This window comes from Emericellopsis cladophorae, assembly GCF_022114955.1.
Source record: "Emericellopsis cladophorae strain MUM 19.33 chromosome Unknown NODE_1_length_1489480_cov_119_871856, whole genome shotgun sequence".
In the NCBI taxonomy this organism is placed as follows: domain Eukaryota; kingdom Fungi; phylum Ascomycota; class Sordariomycetes; order Hypocreales; family Bionectriaceae; genus Emericellopsis; species Emericellopsis cladophorae.
The window spans coordinates 1,059,535-1,081,713 of NW_026250926.1; the positions used below are offsets into that span (position 1 = coordinate 1,059,535).

The 22,179-nt window shown below is 55.6% G+C and overlaps 10 protein-coding genes across 10 annotated transcripts; 4 read left to right on the top strand and 6 right to left on the bottom strand.

Annotated features, from left to right (window-relative positions):
* Positions 1-127: 127 nt before the first annotated feature.
* Positions 128-3,807, bottom strand: J7T54_006216 (threonyl-tRNA synthetase; the record flags this gene model as incomplete). The annotated part of the gene is made up of 7 exons (XM_051505071.1): positions 128-282; positions 336-1,840; positions 1,892-2,027; positions 2,081-2,378; positions 2,443-2,582; positions 3,093-3,497; positions 3,552-3,807. 7 exons carry the CDS (start codon positions 3,805-3,807, stop codon positions 128-130), a joined length of 2,895 nt encoding a protein of 964 aa, XP_051366733.1.
* Positions 3,808-4,068: 261 nt separating this feature from the next.
* J7T54_006217 (uncharacterized protein) lies at positions 4,069-4,529 on the top strand (the record flags this gene model as incomplete). Its single annotated transcript, XM_051505081.1, has 3 exons — positions 4,069-4,190; positions 4,243-4,348; positions 4,452-4,529. The coding sequence occupies 3 exons, from the start codon at positions 4,069-4,071 to the stop codon at positions 4,527-4,529; spliced, it is 306 nt and encodes a 101-aa protein (XP_051366734.1).
* A 395-nt stretch (positions 4,530-4,924) lies between these two features.
* Positions 4,925-6,468, bottom strand: J7T54_006218 (Protein disulfide-isomerase-like protein; the record flags this gene model as incomplete). The annotated part of the gene is made up of 2 exons (XM_051505092.1): positions 4,925-6,276; positions 6,327-6,468. The coding sequence occupies 2 exons, from the start codon at positions 6,466-6,468 to the stop codon at positions 4,925-4,927; spliced, it is 1,494 nt and encodes a 497-aa protein (XP_051366735.1).
* Positions 6,469-7,551: 1,083 nt separating this feature from the next.
* Positions 7,552-8,560, top strand: J7T54_006219 (Alpha-ketoglutarate-dependent dioxygenase alkB-like protein; the record flags this gene model as incomplete). Its single annotated transcript, XM_051505103.1, has 2 exons — positions 7,552-7,907; positions 7,957-8,560. 2 exons carry the CDS (start codon positions 7,552-7,554, stop codon positions 8,558-8,560), a joined length of 960 nt encoding a protein of 319 aa, XP_051366736.1.
* A 94-nt stretch (positions 8,561-8,654) lies between these two features.
* J7T54_006220 (undecaprenyl pyrophosphate synthase-like protein) lies at positions 8,655-9,684 on the bottom strand (the record flags this gene model as incomplete). Its single annotated transcript, XM_051505114.1, has 2 exons — positions 8,655-9,539; positions 9,589-9,684. The coding sequence occupies 2 exons, from the start codon at positions 9,682-9,684 to the stop codon at positions 8,655-8,657; spliced, it is 981 nt and encodes a 326-aa protein (XP_051366737.1).
* A 426-nt stretch (positions 9,685-10,110) lies between these two features.
* Positions 10,111-12,678, top strand: J7T54_006221 (Exocyst complex component-like protein; the record flags this gene model as incomplete). Its single annotated transcript, XM_051505125.1, has 1 exon — positions 10,111-12,678. One exon carries the CDS (start codon positions 10,111-10,113, stop codon positions 12,676-12,678), a length of 2,568 nt encoding a protein of 855 aa, XP_051366738.1.
* A 52-nt stretch (positions 12,679-12,730) lies between these two features.
* Positions 12,731-13,842, bottom strand: J7T54_006222 (tRNA-dihydrouridine(20a/20b) synthase [NAD(P)+]-like protein; the record flags this gene model as incomplete). The annotated part of the gene is made up of 2 exons (XM_051505136.1): positions 12,731-13,340; positions 13,397-13,842. 2 exons carry the CDS (start codon positions 13,840-13,842, stop codon positions 12,731-12,733), a joined length of 1,056 nt encoding a protein of 351 aa, XP_051366739.1.
* A 747-nt stretch (positions 13,843-14,589) lies between these two features.
* Positions 14,590-16,658, bottom strand: J7T54_006223 (GMC oxidoreductase; the record flags this gene model as incomplete). The annotated part of the gene is made up of 6 exons (XM_051505146.1): positions 14,590-14,795; positions 14,853-15,462; positions 15,537-16,073; positions 16,145-16,361; positions 16,422-16,541; positions 16,606-16,658. The coding sequence occupies 6 exons, from the start codon at positions 16,656-16,658 to the stop codon at positions 14,590-14,592; spliced, it is 1,743 nt and encodes a 580-aa protein (XP_051366740.1).
* A 1,749-nt stretch (positions 16,659-18,407) lies between these two features.
* On the top strand, positions 18,408-19,898 carry J7T54_006224 (uncharacterized protein; the record flags this gene model as incomplete). The annotated part of the gene is made up of 7 exons (XM_051505157.1): positions 18,408-18,563; positions 18,634-18,661; positions 18,729-18,900; positions 18,976-19,112; positions 19,167-19,221; positions 19,290-19,485; positions 19,545-19,898. 7 exons carry the CDS (start codon positions 18,408-18,410, stop codon positions 19,896-19,898), a joined length of 1,098 nt encoding a protein of 365 aa, XP_051366741.1.
* A 1,115-nt stretch (positions 19,899-21,013) lies between these two features.
* J7T54_006225 (Fumarylacetoacetate hydrolase domain-containing protein-like protein) lies at positions 21,014-21,959 on the bottom strand (the record flags this gene model as incomplete). The annotated part of the gene is made up of 3 exons (XM_051505169.1): positions 21,014-21,110; positions 21,164-21,885; positions 21,945-21,959. The coding sequence occupies 3 exons, from the start codon at positions 21,957-21,959 to the stop codon at positions 21,014-21,016; spliced, it is 834 nt and encodes a 277-aa protein (XP_051366742.1).
* Between the last annotated feature and the right edge of the window lie 220 nt (positions 21,960-22,179).

The following is a 22,179-nucleotide window of genomic DNA, read 5'->3' on the forward strand; positions in this document are numbered from 1 at the left end:
CTCTTCTCACTTCTCAAATTCCCAGAGCTGGACGTTTCTAAGTGGCATGGCTCACATGCTTGTTCTTCGTCTCTACATTCAACGCCTCCCAGCATATCTCTACCTTTCTTTTCTCGCAAGTTAGTCCTTAAAATTTGTTCCCCAGACGCCTCTCTTCCTTGAGCTTGAGCATGCCATCAAGAGCATCTTGAATGGCAATCATCTCGCCCAGCTTCTGGGTGGCTTGGTCGTCACGGTTGCGAATGTTGACTGTGCGGGCGTTCTCCTCTTCTGCGCCGACAACTATTTCATTCCACGTTAGCAGCGCTTCCTTCCGACTAGGCGTGGTCACTTACCAAAGATGTAATTGTACTGTTCCAGCTGTGCTGTACGGATCTTCTTCTGCAGCGTGTTGGCGCTTGTGTCGGCGTCGATGAAGATGCCCTTGTCACTGAAGATCTTCTGGACCTCCAGCGCATAGTCGTTCATCTTTGGCATCACGGGGACGACCATGACCTGGCGGGGGCTCAGCCAGAAGGGCCACTTGCCGGCAAAGTGCTCTGTCAGGATGCCAATCATGCGCTCAAACGAACCCAGGACCGCACGGTGAATCATCACCGGACGACCGTATCCCGCGGGCAATTCCGGGTCCTTGACTGCGCTTTCGGACAGCACCTCATCCTTGGAAGCAAGGTAACGAAGCTTGAACCGGTTGGGGAGGTTGAAGTCAAGCTGGATGGTACCGCACTGGAACTCGCGCTTCAACGCATCGTACACTGTAATGTCAATCTTGGGGCCATAGAAAGCACCATCACCAGGGTTCTCCTCCCACTTGCTGCCAATCTTCTCCACGAATGAGTCCAGAGCCTGTCGCAGCTTGTCCTCGGCCATGTTCCAGACTCCAATGTCGCCAATGTACTTTTCTGGGCGAGTGGAGAGCTTCAGCTTGAACTCGAAGCCAAAGAGACCATAGACTGCGTACAGAAAGTCGAAAGCGCCCCCGATCTCTTGGCGAATCTGCTCCACTGTGCAGAAAATGTGAGCGTCGTCCTGCTGGAAACGACGCACACGGGTCAGACCCGACAGAGCTCCAGAGAACTCGTTTCGGTGCAAGACACCAAAGTCGGCCATGCGCCACGGCAGGTCCTTGTATGTGATGTCGGAGTGTGCAAAGATCCTACAGTGGCCAGGGCAGTTCATAGGCTTCAAGCCGTAGGTCTCCTTCTCGACTTCGAAAGTGAACATGTTCTCGGCATAGTGGCCCCAGTGGCCCGAGGTCTTCCAGAGATCCGACTTGTACATGTTGGGCGACATGACCTCTTGGAAGCCCCGTTTCGCGTATTGCTCTTGCATGAGCTTGAGCAGAGTGTTGTAGATACGGGTGCCGTGGGGTAGCCAGAATGTAGAGCCCGGCGACATTTCATCGAAGAAGAAGAGCTTCTGATCTTGGCCGATCTTGCGGTGATTGCGCTTCGCAGCCTCGGCGAGGAACGTCTTGTACTCCTCGAGCGCCTTCTTGTCAGGAAACGAGATACCAGAGATACGCTGCACAGATTCGTTGTCGCTATTTCCGAGCCAGTACGCAGCCGAGTTCTTGAGGACGGAGAACGCCTTGATGTTGCCAGTGGTGGGCACATGGGGACCACGGCACAGATCGATCAGGGGACCACAGCGATATACAGTGCTCTTGGTGCCGTCGGGAACACGCTGGTTGATGAAGTACTCCTTGTATTTGCTGTACTTGAACATCTCGAGGAGCTCGTCTTTGGTCATCTCGAGACGCTCGAAGGGCTGCTTATCTTTGACGATGGAGTTGGCAATGGTCTCCAGTGCCTTCTTGTCCTCGTCGGCAACAACTTTGCTGCAAAAACGTCAGCGTGAGTTCAAATACACGTCAACAAGACAGCCGTACTCTCCCATGTTCGCCATATCGTAGTAGAAGCCAGGGGGCTCAGTGGTTGGAGGGCCATTGCAGAGGTAGCACCCGAAGCGCCTCTCGCAGGCCTCACCGAGAACGTGAGCCGACGAGTGCCAGAAAACCTTCTTCGCTACGCCTGTCAGTACTATCTCCCCGGATGTCTGACGGAAAGAGCCAACTCACCCTCAGGGTGCTCAAAGTCGAGCAGCTCCAGCTTGCAGCTCTTCTCCAATGGCCTGGTCAGGTCCCAGAGTTCGCCGTCGACAGTAGAGATGACAGTGCGTTCGAACAACGATTTGGAGAGGTTCCTGGCAATACTTCCCGGGGTCGTCTCCCAAGCAGTGCCCTTTTCCTCCTTGCCATTGGGCAGTGCGATGGTGATCTCCTCGCGCGGCTTGGCTGCAATCTCGGCGTCGGCTCGCTCCTTGATACGGTTGAAGACGTCGAGGCGGTGTTGGATGTATTCGGGCAGTTCAAAAAGCTTTCAGCGTGTTAATTCAGAGCGTCCTCTTCTCGGGGTTGCGTAGGGAGGGCGAGTTGCCAACCTCGACTCCAGGCTTGCCCTTGGCCTTGGGCGCCTTCTCCTTCTTGGGCTTGTCCTGTCGGACTGGAAGGTCCTGCGCAGGTGCGCCCTCTGCCGGCTTGGGAGGATCGACTTGTTCGGACGCCATGATGAAATAGAGCGCTGTGAAAGACTAACAGATCTTGCGATCGAAAAGTTCGAAAACAGTCACACTTCAGGCTGGCCTGCCTGATGGAGGGGATGGAGGGGCACACGCCAAGTGGGGTCAACAGGACTCGAGTCTCGGGACACTTGTCTGTCGTGCAACTCACACTGCCTGGTGATGCAGTACGCTTTATTTCTACCCAGCGATTGGACTATGATATAGACATCTCCAGTTTAGGTTGCTCAAAAGCATCGGTCTCCCTAAAGATTCTGGCCTCATGCGAAACGATTGCGCCTTGCCAGCGGAAACAATGCAAGCCAAATATTCATAATGTCCTCCGCCTCGGACCGCATGCAAAACGCCAATATAAAAGGGTATCATTAACATCGAGAACGCCTGCGCCTTTCCCTTTCACAGACCATATCGTGTGACACATTCTTCCCGGTGCGTCTCCAGGCAGTCGAGCGCACAAACGCGGGTGCCGCATTTCATACACCTCACCCGACCCCAATACCCACAAACCTCACAAAATACTCGTATGGGTGGTTTCCCCGCATCGTTGCCGTTCCAGGTACCCCTGGCTTCAAGGTACGTCAAAGGCGGATGTGATAACAGAGCTCGGATTTCTTCGTCCGACGGAACGGATGGCACTCGTGACATGAGCAGCGGATCGTCGTCGCCAGGGTGAGGAGGTGGGAAAGGCGTAAGAAGAGGTTTGAGGATCGGCGAATGTGGCTTTGTAACTGTGGGTGCGTCGGTCATGGACGTGTCCATGTCGATTTGATTCTTCAGGGTCGAGCCTCGCTTGCTGCTTGCCGCTGTGGCGGCTGCCGTGGCCTCAGCCTGCTGCATGGCATGGAAATCGTCAAGGTGATTCGCAAATGTTTTTTGCGACTGCAGGATCTTCCTCGTCGCGCTAGTCTTGCCCTGTGCTGCATCGTGTCAGTCGTCCTGTCCTGGAAAACCCAGCTTCCCAGAGCACGTACATCGTTTCCCCGGTAGAGGAATTGTGTTATCTCTATTCCCATCGTTCATCAAGGCATCGACTTCTTTACGCAGCCTCGCTTCCTGCCGGGCTGTCAAGTCCCCCAGACTCGGGCCTGGAGCAGTGTTCCTCGCTCGTTTTCGGTTCGTCGGCGCAAGGGTCGGCGTCGGTCGATGCCCCGTGTCAGGCACGTAAGCCCAACCCGGGGCGTTGGTGGTCTTTGCGCTCGCGACCTCAAAGACACCAAAGTTGTTCATGCTGCTTGATGAGACGGACTGATCAGGTAATGCAGAGTCGAAGAACGCGGATGCTTACAAAAGGTGCCTGCTCGGACAAAGCTGTGGTGGAGATGACGTCGGAAACGCGACCAATCAGACTGTCTCCATCGTCATTTCACCCACGATCTCCCGACCTGCCGCAGACAGCTCGCGCTCAACTGGTGGTCGTCTTCCCACTTCATCCGGCACGTCATCCCTCTCCCTTGTACTAACATCAAGTCAAATCAGCCCACAGAAAAGATGATTGGAGCCTCGAGAACACTGCTGCGCGGCGGCGCGCGTACGTTCCACACGTCGGCGAGGAGGATGGCGGATGCTGCGCCATTGCCTGCGAGGCGACCCATGGGTGCTTTTCGCGGAGGGTAACTTGTCCCAGTGGACTGACGAGTTGGAATACCATTGCTAACAGACAAGTCTCTTCGGATTCCTCTTCGGAACTGTCCTCTCTGGCAGCGCTGTCTATTCCTACCTCGTGGGAGAGTATAAGGCCTCGAACGACCTGTTGACCGAGGACATCTACGTACGTGCACCACCGAGGCTGATGGAGACACCCATGATCCATTGTTGATGGGCATTTCTCTCGAACCTCGTTGCACTCAAGCGCATCGCTGACCTTTCCGCAGACCCTGCAAGCCTCCGTCACTCGCCTCACGAACTACGTCCAGAACCTCGAGACCCGCCTACAAGAGAAAAAGAAATAGCTGGCACTTGCGAGGGATGGCTTGAAGGAAAGCATTCAGTGACAATGGAGCAAAGTTTTGAGCAAAATCGCGAAACATACATGTATCACTAGCCGTGGGATGGACATGTTCAGGGTCAGGTGCAGTCAGATAATCTGCCAGTGATTCAGGCCATCTGTTCTTGGAGCTGCCCTTGCGGCATCAGGGTGAGGATCAGTGTCAACAAAACGTTCAGCGCATCAGACACATAGGCATATGGCATCGTGATCGTAAAGGATATCATTGTCAACTGTAAAATCCCCTTTATGGGGACATCCATGAACCAGCGCCCGTAAGTCATCAAAAGCCATGATTTAGTCCTCCGCTGCTGTATTTGTTTCAGCGCGCACAACGTACATACATTCGCAAAGGTCGCTCTACAGCTCATCCTTGGCATCCTCCTTCTCCTCGGCATTCTCCGAGGCGGCGGGAGCAGCAGCTTCGGCCGCGGGTGAGATGCCAGCCTTGTGCTTGCCGTTCTCCTCAACGAACTTGATGAGGTCTTCGACGGTACGGGAGCCCTTGTATGTGACAGGAGAGCCCTTGCCACCAGCGGGGAAGAGCTTGATTGTGGGGAAGCCAGAGATCTCATCAGGGACGTCGTTGGCGGTAGCGTCCACCTTTGCGATCACGACCTTGTCCTTGAACTCAGAGGCAGCGTACTGGGCAGCGAGATCGTCGTACTTGGGGGCGAGAGCCTTGCAGTGACCGCACCACGGAGCGTAGAACTCGACGAGAACGTCCTTGTTATCGTCGAGGACAATCTGTTCGTAGTTCTTGGCGACAACGACGGTGACACCCTCCTGGGTCTCGGGGATGGGCTCAGACTTGATGCTGGGCTCCAGCTTGCCAGAGGTGTATTCCTCGGTGAACTTCTTGATGGCATCAAAGGTGATCTCAGCCTCCTGGTCAAAGGGGAACTTGAGGTTCTTCTCGGTGTCCTGAATGGCGAAGGCGGGGAACTTGTCAGTCTTGAGGTTCAAGTTGCCGGCGTGGGCGCCGAACGACTTGGCGTCAATAGTGGCGAAGTTGATCTTGCCCTTGTAAGTCTCGGCAATGGGACGGAGAGCCTTTCCAAGAGACTCGCGCTCCTCGGGCGTTTCGGCGAAGATATAGGCCAGGGGGATACCAGCCGACATGTAGTCAGCGTAGGTCTCGGGGCCAACCTCACCAACGAGGGGAGTGGCCGAAGTCTTCGCGAAGGTCTTGATGGCCTCCTCCTCGAACTTCTCGGTGAAGGTGTTCTTGCCCTCGTCGAAGGCCTTGTAGAGAACAATGGCGGGTGCCTTGACACCCTCGGCCTCGGCGAGCGAAGCGTCAGCGACACCGCCAAAGAGGTAGGTCTCACGGAGAGACTCGGCCACCTTGGTGAAGGTCTCGTTGGAGGCCTTGTCGTCGGCGGCGACATAGGCCACAAGGACGACCTTGTCGGCAGTCTTGAAGTCCTCGAGAGTCTCCTTGGTCAAGGTAGAGACAGCAGGCAGGGACTGCTTCACCATGTAGGAGGTGATGGCGGGAGCTTTGCGCTGGCCCGTGTAGGGGGCGATGTTGTCAGGGCCGCGGAAGACCTTGAGGGTAGGGTAGCCCTCGACACCATAAGACTTGCAGAGGTCGGCCTCTTCGGTGCAGTCGACCTTGGCGAGCCTGATGTCCTTCTCCTTCAGCGACGTGGCAGCCTCCTCGTACTCGGGGGCGAGGGCCTTGCAGTGACCGCACCACGGGGCGAAGACTGAGATTATGTGAGCTGATGGAGATCCAGGCATGCAAGAGAAAACTTACACTCGGCAAGCACAAGGTCATTGGACTTGACAAAGTCGTCAAAGGTGTCCTTTGTGAGCTGGGCAACATCCGAGTCCTCGGCGCTGGCGAAGCCGGCGGCGGCAGCGGCCAGGAAGGCCCAGGCAAGACGCTTGTGCTGCATGATAGGCGATTGTCCAAGAACGAAAAACTTTACTAAAGACGACGATTGTGAAGTTGATGGACAGGAGATGATGGACAAGAGGGAAGGACGGAAGAGGAAGAATGATACTGGGTAGTGTTGGTTTTGTAATACGGCCAGCTGTCTTTGCCTTCGCCGGAGCTCAGGATGAATTAGTGGGGGTGGATGTCCTGGAGTGAACAAGTGTCCCCTTGGCCTTTGCCTCCTCCCTGCGTCCGCCAATAACGAGCGGCGCCGCCCACCGCTCCCGCCCAGCATACAGGAGAGGAGACGCCCCTCCATCCAACTTGATCCAGCCGCGTAAGGGACACGGAGACAGTACATGACTTGCCCGTTCCTGACGCTCCGATTCCGAACGTCTCGAAATAATGCGACTAGACCCAATGCTTGTCCTCGGGCACTTCCAGACATACGACTTCCTGTGCCCAGAGCCTTGCTTGCGCAGGTAATTCCCCAGCGACCGCACGGCAAGACTCCCGGGCCTTCCACGATCGACCATATCGATAATGGAGTGCCCAGGCGTTTCGGGGTCCATCGACCAGGGGTCTCCAGTGCTCCACTGTCCACTAACTCACCTTCTGTTTCGGCAGCTTCTCTTGGCAATGGCATGCTTGCCCAAACAATCCCATCCTCCAGGCTCCGAATCCCAAATCAGCAAGACGTCTCTGGTTAAAGTCGCCAGACTAGGTGGAGTGGCTATGAAGCTTGGAGTGAAGGCCACATGTCCTCAACCGTGTGTTGTAACATTCGTCTGTGCCTGTCTCACGCGCGTGTGCTCCCAGGAGTCAATGTTGTATTCCGTGGTGCACGGACGCCAGGCCGTTCCATTCCATCCATATTACTACTTTTTTGCTGATTGTAGACGCCACTGGTTGTGTACGTTACGTGAAATGCAAGGCTGAGGAACTGTGATAGTGTTGGTGGATCGTACCTAGGTGATGTCACGACTCAAAGCTGCAAAGCCTGCAAGGCTCCAGGTACGCCCGCAGCTCGCAGATGGGACATGAGACTTGTCCAGCTACAACACTGGCGCAGACAGGATGGATTCATAGCAGGCCCAAAGACATGCCTGAGAAGAGGACATTGGATGCCTTCTTTGGCACCACGCCAAAGAAGCCTCGGACAGACACCAATGGTCCAGAACCTCTTTCTAGTGATGGGCTCAAGTCTATGCACCCAGCCTATCCCCATCCAATTACTGATCTCTCGTTATCTGTGAGCAAGGAAATAGCTAGCTTACCAGCACGACCTGGCAAGGTCATCAATGACCAGCCTGATCTTGACTTGCTCTACTTTGAGCCGTACATCCCATCTTACCTCGCCAAAGATCTCTTCAAGTTCCTGAGACAGGAGCTTCCTTTTTATCGTGTCGAATACGATATCAACAGGAGCGGAAATTCAACGCACATCAAAACGCCCAGGTTTGTTCACAAAGGCGAGCGCAGAGGGGGGCATGCTGACCAACAACAGATGGACGACTGTTTTTGGCCTGGATGACACATCTATTTTCAACGAAATAGGAGTGCCCATAGACTCCAGTAGTGGTGTCAAGGTGTCGGATAAAAAGTACGATGCAATTCCACCAAGGCCTATACCAAAATGTCTCGAGGATCTCCGTCTATCCACTGAAGCAGCGACAGGCTGCAAGTTCAACTTTTGCTTGGTCAACTACTACGCCTCCGGGGCCGACAGCATCTCCTATCACAGCGATGACGAAAGATTCCTGGGACTGGATCCGGCCATCGCCTCTTTTTCCCTCGGCGCAAGGCGCGACTTCATGTTGAAGCATAAACCATATCCCCCTGGCGAGGAGGACAAAGCCGGAAAACCACTCAAACTGCCCCTCGCCAGCGGGGACATGATCCTCATGCGCGGAACAACACAGTCGAAGTGGCTGCATTCGATTCCCAAGCGAACAGGGAAGAATGCCGAGGATGGCGGGAGGATCAACATCACGTTTCGGAGAGCCATGGTGAAGGGTGGCACGGAAAATTATTACAACTACAATGTAGGCTCGGGGCCGGTATACAGGTGGGACAACACGAAGAGAGAGATGACGCTATGGAAGGGTTGATATTCTGGGTATCTCCAACTTGAAGGAAAGCGAAGAACAGGGCGCAGAAGCAGAAGCAGGGCCAATCCATCCATGTCCTGGCAACGGTCCATACTCATTTTCCGCGACGCATTTGCGCACTGGCATAGTTGCGCAGCGCCTTGAGGAACACTTGGTAGCCAAAGGTCTCGTTGTCCTTGAGGCAGAAGATCTCCGTCAGACGAATTTGCCAGGGGGGGTAGCTCGAGAGCTGTACGGTGGGGCCGAACAGAATGAGCAGGTCAGGCTCCGCCATGATACCCTCTGACAGCTCATTGTCGATGAGCTCCATGGAGATGTCCTTGGGCGACAGTTTCCCTTTTTGTGACATCTCGGCGAGCGTGCGCGTCAGATCGACGACGGATTCCCTGCCGTCCTGCTCCGAGATGAGGTGCAGCTTCAGGTGACCCAGGCTGTTGTCCAGAGAAGGCGACGAGTACGAGTCTCGGTGAGGCGACGTCACCGACAGCGACGGGTGGTCACCGCCGTAGTAGAATGCAAGTTTCTGGGTGACAGCCTCGTACACCCTGGGCATGTGCTTCTTCAGCAGACCTGTCTTCTCGTACACCGACAGCTGAGGAATCTCGGCACAGGCGCACCATGTCGCCAGCTCGGCCGTCTCGTCAACCAGGCGGTCCAAGTCCACCGCCGCCCGCCTGTTGTCCGACTTCAAGATGGCGCTCAAGTGCTTCGGCAGCTTGTTGAGCCGGGAGACATCCTTCTGGATGTATTGGGGCGTGGCGTGGTGGTAGTAGAGCACCGAGGAGAGCTGATAGCTCACGACATTGATGACCTGGCGGATGCGGATGTAGAGAGAAAACAGGCCGTGCATGCAAGCGAAGATGAGGACGTGGATCTGGTGCATCGTGAACTTGCGAATGCCCAGCCGCGACCTTCTCTCGGGCTTCGCGCTGAGCGTGGAGGTCGGTTGTCGATTCTCGGCCGGTGCTGGCAGGCTGTTCTGGGGAGCTGTTAGATGGGGTTGTTCGTTGCTGGGGGCGCAACCATACCTTTATGATATGGCGTTTTTGGCGATCTGTCAATTGGCCATGTTGGACTTTCTCATCAGCCCTATAGGCCTTGGTATCCGTGTAGTTCAAAGGCATTGAGTCGGTGTTGCGGCCGGTTCTGGCTTGTTTCGGGTAAGCGAGGGTCGATTGTTTATGCTGGCGGGATGAGTTGTTCGAGAAGAAGTTGTGGAAGAACGAGTGGACAATTATACGAACAGCTCCCCGAGTGAAAGGTCACCGGATTGAGCTGACGCTTTTGCTTCGAAAGAGTGACGACGCTTCCGTCTCCACAAGAAAGAGTTGGGCTGCACAGATCGACGCGTCGTGGCGCAGCGAGGCGCAGGAGGTCTCCGGGCCTGGAATGCCCAGCTCGCGCCCCTCGCAGCCACAGTGACGGTACAGTCTCCAACTACAGCTCGAGCACGGCCAACCCGACATTACGACGTTCTAAACGGTGCAGCCAGACGACGCTCGCGCCCATGTAGCGACGCGTATGTGACTGACAAGCCGACCATCGCCACCATGGAGCGCTCCAGCTCTGGCGCAAAGACGCTCTTCCCCAAGGGTCCCGACTTCACCCTCGACAACTTCTCGAATCAGGACTTCGTCGTCCGTGACTTTGTCGACAGTCTTGCCGACAGCGCGATTCCCGAGAGTCGCCGATCGGTCCCTGCGGCCAGTGCGGCGTTTGATCCAAAACCCCTGATCCGGACATTTGAGAATGCGCAGGCGCAGCTGGCTTCGCTGGGGGAGGAGCTGCAGACGAAGGAGACGGAGCTCTTGACCCAAGTTCGTCGCGCGGAGATTCAGCATGACCAGACGCTCGATACGCTGGGGAAGAAGCTGGACCAGAGCATGAGCTCGTTCGAAGCGTTGGATATCACGTTGCAGTCCGGAAGCGCCGACATGAACGAGCCGAACGGTCGATCCGACGGTGGGGGCAATGTCGCGGTGCAGATTGGCGAGAAGCTGGAGGATCTGGACAAGAAGAGACAGAGGGCCCTCGACGCCATATTCCTGATCCAGTGCTGGAACGAGGTCAGCGAGACGGGAAACCTGAACCTCCTGACAGATGTGCAGAGGCTGGGAGGCTCGGAGAACAAGATTCGCTGCGCCGTGATTGCTCGACAGCTGATGCGGATCAGCCAGCGCCTGGAACCCAGTTCGTGGCATCAAGGTGGACGGCAGCAGACGGGCGGGGCGGGCCAAGGCGCGAACGGTCACGGACAAGGCAACGGGAAAACACACAACACGCGCGAAGCGCTGGAGAAGTTCTGCGAGACGCTTGAGCAGGATTTGCTGCAGCAATTCAACGGCAGCTACAAGAGACAGAATTTTGAGGACATGATGGAGTGCGCGCGGGTGCTGCATGACTTCAACAATGGCGCCAGCGTCATCGCCACGTTTGTCAACCAGCACCAGTTCTTCATCGACCGGGATCAGTTGACAAACGACGAGGTCATGACGGACGGTGAGACGTGGGATCAGCTGGCGGATCCCGACGCAGAGCCCCCCGGGGTCGAGCCCTCGTTGCAGTCTCTGGTCGACGAAGTCAAGATTGTCATGCAGGAGGAGTCTTTTATCATCAAGCGAGCGTTCCCGTATTACGAAATTGTCCTCACCAAGTTCATTCAGCGCGTCTTTCAGCAGTCGGTGCAGCAGCGATTGGAGATGGTTCTCGACAAGGCCGACACCATATCCTCATTAGCCTTCCTTCGATCACTGCACGCGTCTCGCGCCTATATCAGTTCGTTGGTGGAAGATCTCAAGACCCACGGTCTCACCGAGCATCCGGAGCCATGCTCGGCGCAGATCTCCCAGACACTCGACCAGCAGATGGAGGAGCTGTTTGTGCCCTACCTCGTGGGCAACTCCTACATTGAGCGGGAGAAGAAGAGTCTGGAAGAGATGTACAGCTCCCTCCTGTTCAAGTTCACAATCTATCACTCCCGCAAAAAGAGGGGGCCGGCCGGCTTCATGGCGTCGTTGGCACAACAGGGGTCACAGCTCATGTCCTCTGCCAAGGACGCGTACATTGAGAAACTAGACTCGTCAGAACTGACGCCTACGCAAAAGGCCATCATGTTGCGCGTCGCTGGTATCAAGGATAAGGAGAACAAGAACGAGATTGAGGTGTCTGAAGAGGACGGAACACTGAGCATTGCGAATGCGAAGCGCATGCTCAAGTGGCTTGCAGAGAGTGTGCAGCGCACACTCGAGCTAGGCACGCCGACAGAAACACCCAAAGACGTCAACATCCTGCTCCAGCTCCTCCTGGCCAGCATGGGAGAGGTGTACATCCAGACGGCGCTCGACGCGGCGCACTACGCCGCCACGATGCTGGAGAATTCCAAGACGGAGCCCGACCTGTCCCATCTCCCCGCGCTGCGTCCCGCCATCACGATCACCGCCATCATGGACCGGTTCATCACGACGGTGCTGATCCGTCTCGCCGAGCCGAGCGCCACGGTGCGGCGGAATATGGAGGCGCAGAAGAAGATGGCCATTGACGCGATTGAGAAGAAGACCAACATGGTCATCCGGGTCTCGGTCGACGTCATTGCCAACTGGGTCGCCAAGTCTCTCGGCACACAAAAGAAGCAGGATTTCCGACCGCGAGACGGCGAGCTGGAGTCGCTGCAGACCCAGACGTGCCAGGGGATATGCACTTTCCTCTCCCTTGCGCACCGCCAGGCGTCCGCAGCCATTGACGGGCCAAACGCCGAAAAGTTCTTTTCCGAAATCGCACTCGCCGTGCTGAAGCTCCTGCTCGAGCATTTTAAGAAGTTCCAGGTCAACGCCACGGGTGGTCTCATGGTCACCCAGGACATTGCCAAGTACGCCGCCACGATGCGCGACTGGCCGCTGCTCAAGGACGTGGCCGCGGCCGTGGAGCTGCTCACGGAGATAGGCTCGCTGTTCATCGTCGGGCCGGAAGCGTTGAGGGAGAAGGCGAGGACGCTGGCGGGTGCGGCTGGCACGGGCGTCGCGGCCAGGGGTAAGCTGACCAAGGCCGATTTTCGGGCCTTTGTGCAACGGCGAGATGACTCGGGCACGGTTGGGATCCAGGGTGTCCTGGCGGGTTTGTAGAATATTGCCGTGCCGTACGGTCGGTCATGAAAGAAATGAATGCATGTATGTTTCACAGGTCGCGGTGAATGCCCTTTTGGCCCGTCTTCTCCTCTATTTTGGCGTCGAGAAAGTCGACGAGGTCAAACATGTTTGTGAGACGATTGAGCTGTGCGCGCTCCTTGCGATCGAGGAGAGCCGTCTTGTCCTTGCCCATGCCGGGCGAGACCATTTCGTGGACGTGATGAAGCGTAAGCTTGAAAGGGATCGGGGCCCTGGCGACTCTGTTCATGAAATACTCGACCGCCTCCCAGGGGCAGGTCGCGTGTCCGCCGAAGAGAGCTGGGTTGGACAGGAGACCGCGGGCCGACATAAAGCCTGCGATGTTGGTGTTGCTGGGCTTTGGGCCGCCAGTCTTGTCTCGGGGCAGGATGTCATTCAGCGTCAACGTGTCGTGCGTGGCGGGCGTGGATGCCTGGAATGGCAGTGCGCGGGCGTCGAAGACATCGCCCGAGAGGAGGACTGGCAAGATGGGGCTGTACTTCTCCGCCAGGATAGCCAGGGCGTCCTCTCGGATGGGCGTCGTGGAAGGGGTGCTTCGCGTGCGCGGATGGATCGTGATCCAATCCACGTTCCTGTTGTTGGGGTCCCCGATGACAGCATCGACCCAGTCCATGGTTCTCCTAGTTACTCGCGATCAGCCCTGTGAGTTTGCCCACGACGCTGCGTGCACACGCACCTAAGGTCGTCGTGAATGCGGATCTTGACGCTGACGCTCCTTCCCGTGGCGCTCTCCTTGTCCTTGTCTATGCCAACATGCCAGCCACCGTCTGCCAGCGTGCTTCGCGTCTCGAGCACCATGTCCCTGACGAGCTCCCGCTGGTTCATCAAGGCAGCACCCAGCGTCTCAGCGCACGCCCAGCTCTGGGGGCATCCACAGTTGAGGTCGACGCCATTAACCCAGGGGATGGCCAGGAGACTGGCCCTCGCGAGCTCGCGCGGGTTGTTGGCGCCGAACTGCAGGATGGTGGGCGGCTGCGGACCGGCCGTGTTGATGGTCAAGTCGCCATCGCGCGCAAAGGAGGATCTGTTGAACTCCTTTGCGAGAATCATGGGTGTCCAGGACAAGTCGGTGCCGTAATGGTGCACCGTCTGGCGGAAGGCGAGTTTGGAGTAGCGCACCATGGGTGCACATGCTGTGAGGAAGCGATCTTGGGATCTGGCAATGTCGAAGAGCTTCAATGGGCTAGAAGCATGTGAGTACGTAGTACGTATAACCTTTAAGGTTTGTCCAGTACAGTGGTCCTTACTGGGTTGACTTGCTGTCGCCAACGGCCGGCACCATGCTACTGTCCATTGTGATTGAGAAAGAGCGGCCGTGCCGTAGCGTTCCGTAGGTGTGTATAGTACAAAGACAGTGAGTGTGGGTTTGAGTCGAGGTCTGTTTGATATGAGTGTCAAAATTTCAAGGCGACGATGGATGGATGGATGGGCGGGGCACAGAGCATGCAGGGGCAACCAGAGGGTTCACAACTACCCTACAGACTATGTACCCCTTGACCCTTCCTTGACCGAAGCAACGCCCTCGACATTGATCCATCAACTTGAACTCTCTGTATCAACCTCAGCCCTTGACTATCTTCGATCAAAGTTGCACGCTATTTCTCAAATCTCCCTACGATTATCGGGAGAGAAGCTCGGAAGAAATTCGACAATTCTTTCACCAGCAGCCAACCTCATGTCGCAGAAACGCGTACTTCACAATTCACACTCAGAATTACTCATGATTGCCGAGATCAACGTGCTTTGAATGCTGCAGTAAATTCCGAGAATGCACATGGCAGGACACACTCGCAACATCTTCGTCAAAGGCCCCTCGGGACGCGGCCAGCCGCTAGCTGTCAAAGCACCCTACCGGGATGCAAAGGGCGCTCAAGCCCAAGCCCCCTTGATCAGGTCTGCAGCCTTCTCGCCGATACCGTACGCGGGCATCTGCGTATGACCACCGTGCAAGATGGGCATGATACTGCAGTCCGCGACGCGCAAGCCCTTGACGCCCCGCACAGCGAGCTTCTCGTCGACAACACTCATGGGGTCAGACGTCTTTCCCATGGCGCAAGTCCCCGAGGCGTGGTAGCCTGCGTGTGACGTTAGAGCGGGAGCCCTCGAGAAATGCGGCGGGAGGTTTGACTTACAGGTGGTCGCATGCTTCTTGACATAGGGCTTCCAGTCCTCCCTGGTCGAGTACGTGTGGTGCGTCAGGTCAGCCGGCCACGATCCCTTGACAATGTCCTTGGTCCCCTTGCCCTCCATGACGATCTCGTTGCCGAGCCGGCACGCCTCGGCTAGGATCTCGAGATCTAGACCCAGCGGGTCGGTCAGATACCCCGTGTCCACGACGGGGGGTGTCTTGGGGTCCTTGCCCGGCAGGCTCACCGATCCGCGCGAGCGCGGGCCAAAGAGCTCGGCAATCATGCTGAACGCGTGCTTGTTGTCCACGGGGAAGTCGGCGTACTGCTTCGGACCGCCGTAGCATTCGGTGGTGAAGAACTCAATGTTGGGCTGCTTGGGGGTCAGGCCCATGGGATCCCGGCCCTCCTCGCGGGGTGCCGAATTCCAAATCTCCGAGTCGGCGAGGCGGTCGTCGAGACGGGCGTAGGCGAAGACGCCAAAGGGAAAAGTGGAGAGGAAGCCCTTTTTCTCGTCCTTCCAGAGCTGGTAGCTCTTGGCGAGGGCGTCGCCGTGGTACGCGAGATGGTCGGTCGTGAGGCCTGTCTTTTCGGTCTCATAGAACATGAAGACGATCTGATTCTGGGTTACTAACCGGTGCGATGATCGCAAGTGGGGGAACTTCGGAGTTGTCAGCTTTGGTGACTTACGAGATGGTCCATGAGATTCTTTCCCACGCCAGGCACGTCAACGAGGGTGGTGATGCCGTGCTTCTCAAGCTCATTCTTGGCACCGATGCCAGATCGGTTCAGGATGTTAGGACTGCAGTAGGCGCCGCCGCTGATGATGACTTCTTTATCAGCCTTGACTTCGACGACCGTGCCGTCGGCGAGAACCGCCCTCACGCCGGTGGCGCGCAGGCTGCCATTGTCGTCCTCGATGATGGCCTTGTCGACGTGGGCATCCGTGATAATCTCAATGTTGTTTCGGGCGTTCTTCTTGGTGACAAAGTCGGCACCCGTTGTGCGGATACCATCTGTGTGAGTCCGGGGCGCATGTCCGCAGCCATGGGGGTTATTGCCGTGGGAGAACATGTCGTGATCGAGGGGCAGGCCCTTTGACACCATGGACTCGATGAGGAGGTCGGAGATGGGGGCGAGATCGAAGGGCTCGACGCCGAGGTGGCCATCGTAGCCGTGGCTGTCCTTGGCTGCTTCAAACCATGGCTTGGACTTGAAGGACTCGGCCTGGAAAGGTCAGCAATGCCCTTGTTCACCTAGGATCTTGCCCGTAACGGTCCTCGACTGGAGTCGCTCACCTTCTTCATGTAGTTGAAGAATTCCTCGCCGCTCCAGCCAGGCATGCCCCAGTCGTCATAGTCCTGCTTGGAGCCTCGAATGGCGAGGGTTCCATTGCAACCGGACGAACCTCCGAGGAACTTGCCCCTGCTCAGCTTCACCTGGCGCCCGTCAATGCCAGAGCCTTTCTCAGCGACAATGTTCCAATCAGTCTCCTTGTCGAAGTTCTGGGACCATCTGAGATGTCCAATGTAAATCACTGCTCTTTTCCATAGGGGACTCGTGGACTCGACTCACCCTCCGACCATGTGGGTGTTCTCTAAATCTCTATTGTGAGGACCAGCCTCGATTAGGAGAATGCTTGCATTTTTATCTTCAGCAAGTCTGCCAGCAACGACGCAGCCCGCAGTACCACCACTAAGACGGCTGTGTTAGCCCAGCGCCAAGATCAGCGGTCTTTTCTTGGCGTAGCCAAACGTACCCGCATATGATGAAGTCGTACGACGAGCGCAGAGTAGGAGAATAGGAGCCCATTGCGCAAGGTTTGATATGTATTTACCGGAAAGGAGTGTCAAGCAAAGAGGCACCTTCTATCAAGCAGGCGAGTCACGATCTCGAGTCGGCGAGTCAAGGTGGGAAAACCCCGCGCGAGGATGGCAATCATTGATATACATACGCTGAGAATTTAATCTGAAGCAACGTCCTTGCATTGGCTGTGGAACCAGTGGACCGCTTGAATGTGAACCCACGAGGCCGACATGGAGGTGCGTCTGGTATACGCACAACCATGGGGCTTGAAGCACCACGAACACTGCATACGGTCTCCCCGCCTGCCCCTGAGAGTGCCGACGCAGAAAGACGTGAAACTGGCTGGAAGCTGTTGGCTACCGACAGTTGCTCGATTCACATTGGTTCATGTTCGAGAAAGATAATGCAGGCGTGCATATGAGTTGCATGAGCCCCCCGGGGCCCAAACATCTTTGATGCAAGTACGGATACGTACAGCACTGACCATGGGGCAGACAGGTCTCTGAAATCAAACTGAAGCGCCACTTGGACATGGACCCTGTCCAGTAGAACAGTTGCCTGCCCGAGTTAGAGCAATGGCCAGTCAGTCTCGCGTGCTGGACCACCCAAGGCGTCTAACGGCGACCGTTGCTCATGATACGCCGGCAGACATCGCCCCTGGTAGTGAAATATGTATCAACTGAGACGATATTAAACACACGTACAGTAATAGCCCGGCAAGTCAAAATATAGTACGTAAGCTGTACGGCTTTGGAAGGTCACATGTATTGGACCACTGCCACCTGCAAGCAGTCCACCGCGCCACTGGCACCTCGTCGTCTCGTGCTCGCTATGCGAGTTGCAATGTCAGTTTCACAGCGGTTTTCGACTGTGTCATATTCATGTTCATGTTCATACCAACTTGCAACTGGCACATGTACATTTGATAGCTGGCCTAACTCGGTACGGCCCTCCAACTCCGTGAATGCGTGAGGGGAACACCACGCCAACGGAGCATTTTGCGCGCCCGTTGTTGAAACTGATACGTAATAATTGGAGCACGACACGGTCGGCGCGAGTCACCCAAATGACCGTGCAAAGCATGGCTGCATTAATGCAAGCTTTAGCTATTTACGTGGTGACAGTGACAAGCCTGACAGGCCTCAATGAATGGAGACTGGCCAGGGGCTTTGTCGAATGATGGCGGGTCCCCCGACCCCCCCCCCCCATCATAACGGCCGCACCGACATGGATATGTCACGCTCATTCTCCAGCCGTCATGTTGATCGCTGCCCAGTCGAGCTTAATCCGCACTAAGCAGCGGGAGGATGGGGATACCGGAACCGCGGGGGGTGATCATGGACAGGCATCCTGACTCGAAACCGACTGCCGTTTGACTACGTCCACAGGTGTCAAAATTAGCGTTATGCCCGATGGCGCAATAGGCCAGCCATATTCATTCTACGCTGTACATTAGCTTCAAGGAGGCTTTTGGGTCCGGTCGGTAACGATTCCCTGGTTGGCTCGCTGGACTCGGCCGAAGCCCCTTTCTTGAATGCTTAAATCTTTACGTACATCTATACCTAATGTATTACAAAGTTCATATTCCCCGTCACTCCCAACTCCACCGCGCGGCTCAGTTAAACCATCTGCATTCAATCTGTGCCGTTGGTTGTTGCTCATGCCGAGACCCTGCCAACTAACATCTCGACACGCGGATAAGTTCCAGTCTGCTTCGACTCATACGAACATTGAAGTTTGTTCAAATCGGCCACCATGGGGGCCACACCTTTCCAGACGGAAGCATGGACTGAGTATGGCATCGGCACCTTGATCCTCTTCCTCAGATACTTTGCGAGATGGAAAGCAGTGGGATTCAAGGGCTGGCAGGGTGATGATTACTTTGCGCTCCTAGTCCTTATCTTCTGGACGGTACGTCCGATACCCCTTCTTCCGTCCATTTGGTAGGCAAGGAACACTCACTAGGATTTGTGCCTTGTAGCTTGAACTATGCATGCTGGAACTCATTGGTAAGTGCAAAGAAGACGATTAAATCCCCTGGAAGGCTGAATTTTGACGTTGGTACTAATAAAACAGGCCAATATGGCACCAACATTGGCATCTACGATGAGATCAGTGCCACGTTGACCGACGAAGAGATCGCTCGCTTTGAGTTTGGCTCCAAATGCCTGCTCATGGGCTGGAATTTTTATGTGTCCCTCATCTGGGCGCTCAAGGGCTGCGTACTCTGCTTCTACAACCGTATCACGTACGTGCACCAGATTCTCTAGGAACTTGATCTATTCTCCGTTGATATGGGAGACAAGAACTGACTTTCCGTTAGCCTAGGCTTGAGACAGCAGAAATTCGTCAAGTGGACGGGCATCGCTTGCGTAGTTGGGTTCGCCGGCGTCTTGGGCGCCATTTGGGGCCACTGTGTTCCTGTCCATAGGAACTGGCAGGTCGTGCCGTATCCTGGTGGTAAGTCCGACGCGACTACAGTTCATGTTGGGAGACACATCTGACCAACACCAGATGCTTGCACAACCGGTTTCGCGAACTATATTACACTCGTCGTCATCAACGTGGTGTAAGTAGCTGCCACCTTTTGGCTGCTCGGCACCAGACCTCGCTAACCCCAGTGCCTCTTGTTCGCAGAACCGACGTTGCTATCCTCGTCATCCCCGTCCCGCTGCTGTGGAAAGTCCAGCTGCCGATCGGGCGCAAGCTTGCTATTGGTGTCTTGCTGTGCTCTGGCATCTTCATCATCATTGCGACTCTGCTCCGATGCATCCTGTCACTCCAAAGCATCAAGGGGATCAACGTGAGCACCATCTGGGCTATCAGAGAGACGGTATGGCACAACCAACACAATGAGCAAACCAGAACAGCAGACGCTAACAAGCTTCGCAGTTTGTGGGCATTGTTGCCACAAACGCCGCGGCCATCAAGCCTCTCTTCTCAGGGAGCAGATGGCTCTCCTCGAGCAAGGGCAACAGCGCGACCCCGTACTCCAAAGACACCAACAGCCATCCGCTCGCCACCATCGGCGGAAGCTCGAACGTGACCTCTCGACCCAACCGCCGTCGCTCGATGGATTACACGAATATCGGTAATTCGAGCGAGGAGAACATTTTCAAGCCTGACTTGAGTCATATCAGGGGCGAGACAAAGGTGTCCAGCGGGCCTCGGACGGGCAAGTCGACGCCCGGACACCCCATCACCGTCACGACCGAGGTGGATGTGGACTACAGCAAGCAAGTATAAGATAATAAATTAAAAAAATTTTTACCGAGAACCGTAGATATCAGGGCAAGGGAAGGGAAGATACCAGGACAACTGCCGGGAAGCAGTCGGCAAATGTAGGATTTGCAGACAACGCAGAGATGATCAAGAAGACAGCCCGTCATCCGACGTTATACCCCCTGTGGTGCGTGCCACAACTTTATCAGGCATGAACTACTACGTAGCCAGAATCATTATGTGAATTAGCAACCCTGTCGACGTACCTGAACAAATTGGCCCGGAAATTTGGCCGTCTCAGAGACATCAGGGGGATGGAATTCACACAGCGGTAAACAGCGCCAGAGGATCGATCGTCCTTCAGCAATCAAAAGGCAGGGATTCTGGGCCTGACTGGGGCACCGACCCCTGAGAGTGCAGACGAGGAAACGACTCCGGGCTTTGGCACCCCTGTCATTTGATGCCCGAGGTTCGATCACATGCATACAGTCGCCCTCAAGGGGCAGACCGCAGGACAAACGCCGTCAAGGGCATCATACAAAACAGCCGTTGTGCCAACTTGGTTTTTTAAGTGCGATTCTGCTTCAGATTTGTAAAGAAGGGCCAGCAAGACTGAGTGGTTGCCGCCACAGACGCTGAGGGTTACTCACAGCCGCGGCCCAGATGACATGGGTAGATGCAAGCCTGGTGGAACCACGCAACAAAATCCAATCGAGAGGGTGTCATTTATCGACAGTGTACACACGGAGTCTGTCCGATGTCTCGTGGCACGCATAACTTCGCCAGCTGGCTGACATGGGACTCAATCGTAAGTACGTCCGTAGTGCGCAAGGCTTTGCAGACCCCGAGATTGCTCTGAAATTAATTCCATCAATCCATTGGATGAGCTTTCGCCTTTCTAGAATTTTCTTGCACTCGAACCGGCGGGATATGTCCGTTCTGCCAAAGTATGTTTTGAGGTAGCAAGACTGAAAGTCAAAATCAGGGCGAGGGAAGAACTAGATACTAGCCCCCCGTGCAAACGCTCCCGAATGACTTTCTGACATCTATAACTTTGCCTGGGTTCGGAAAAACTCGACCCTATTCGTACTTGAGCAAGTGGTTAGCGTGATCTATCATTATGGGCAGCAAAACGAGCCTCACCATGTCCCAACGTTCTCCAGCCCGACTTCAACGACATCCCCGTCCATCAGCCAAATAGGTTTTGGCTTCTGGCCCATGCCTACGCCGGATGGTCTGCAGACAAATCAGCATGTTGCAGACGGCCAGAAAGGCTGGACGGCGCTCACGTTCCAGTGAAGATCAAATCTCCCGGCATCAGCGTCACACCCTGACTCAAGAGGGCAATAGCCTTTCCGACGTCGAAAATCATGTCAGCTGTAGACTCATCCTGCCTCATTTCCCCGTTGACCTTTGTCCAAATCCTGAGCTTCTGTGGGTCGGGGATCACACTTGGGCTCACGATGCCTGGACCATAGGGGGCCCAGCCATCGAAGCCTTTGCCATGCGACCATTGCCCGCCCCCAAGTTTGATCTGCCAGTCGCGGTGCGACACGTCGTTGCCAACGGCGTAGCCGAGGACATAGTTCAAAGCGTCCGATTCGGAAATGTCGCGGCCTCTCTTACCAATGACAACCACCAGCTCACACTCGTAGTCCAGCCCCTCATACTGCTGTGCCATGGCGCTCACGGGGATAGGGTCGCTGGGACCTGCGGAGGACGTGCGAGGCTTGTAGAAGAGAACTGGGTACTTTGGCTCCGGCATGTTGGATTCCTTCGCGTGCAACGAGTAGTTCAGACCCAGGCAGCGCAGAGTGCCCGTCTCTGAAAGAGCAAGGGGTGAGAGCAGCAGGCGGATATCAGTGACTTCATCAGTAACACGGTGTGTGCGGAAAATATCGCCCTGGATTATGCGAGCTTGGCGAGCCTTGGAGATATCAGTTGTGCCGGCTGGGAGGATGGCATCGCCATAGTACGTCTGGCCATCGCGGGCGACGAAACGGACGAGGCGCTGCGAGAACTGTCAGTCCAGGACTTCAGGCACAGTGGTTGAGTGACTTGTGGACAGACTGAAAATGAGGACATGATGTTCCTCGAAATTTTTCTAACTAAATATCGCTGATGGAAGCTTGCTCGCTGTAGTTGATTCTTTATCGCATGTGCACGAGAGCGACTAAATGTATGACGGCGGACGTCATAAAGCTGATGCGTTGTCGGAGCACGATCCGCTATACGGATACCGTCGGCAGTCAATGACCCGGAAAGAAACGCGCTGTTGATTGGTCAATTGAAGTCCTCGTCGCTG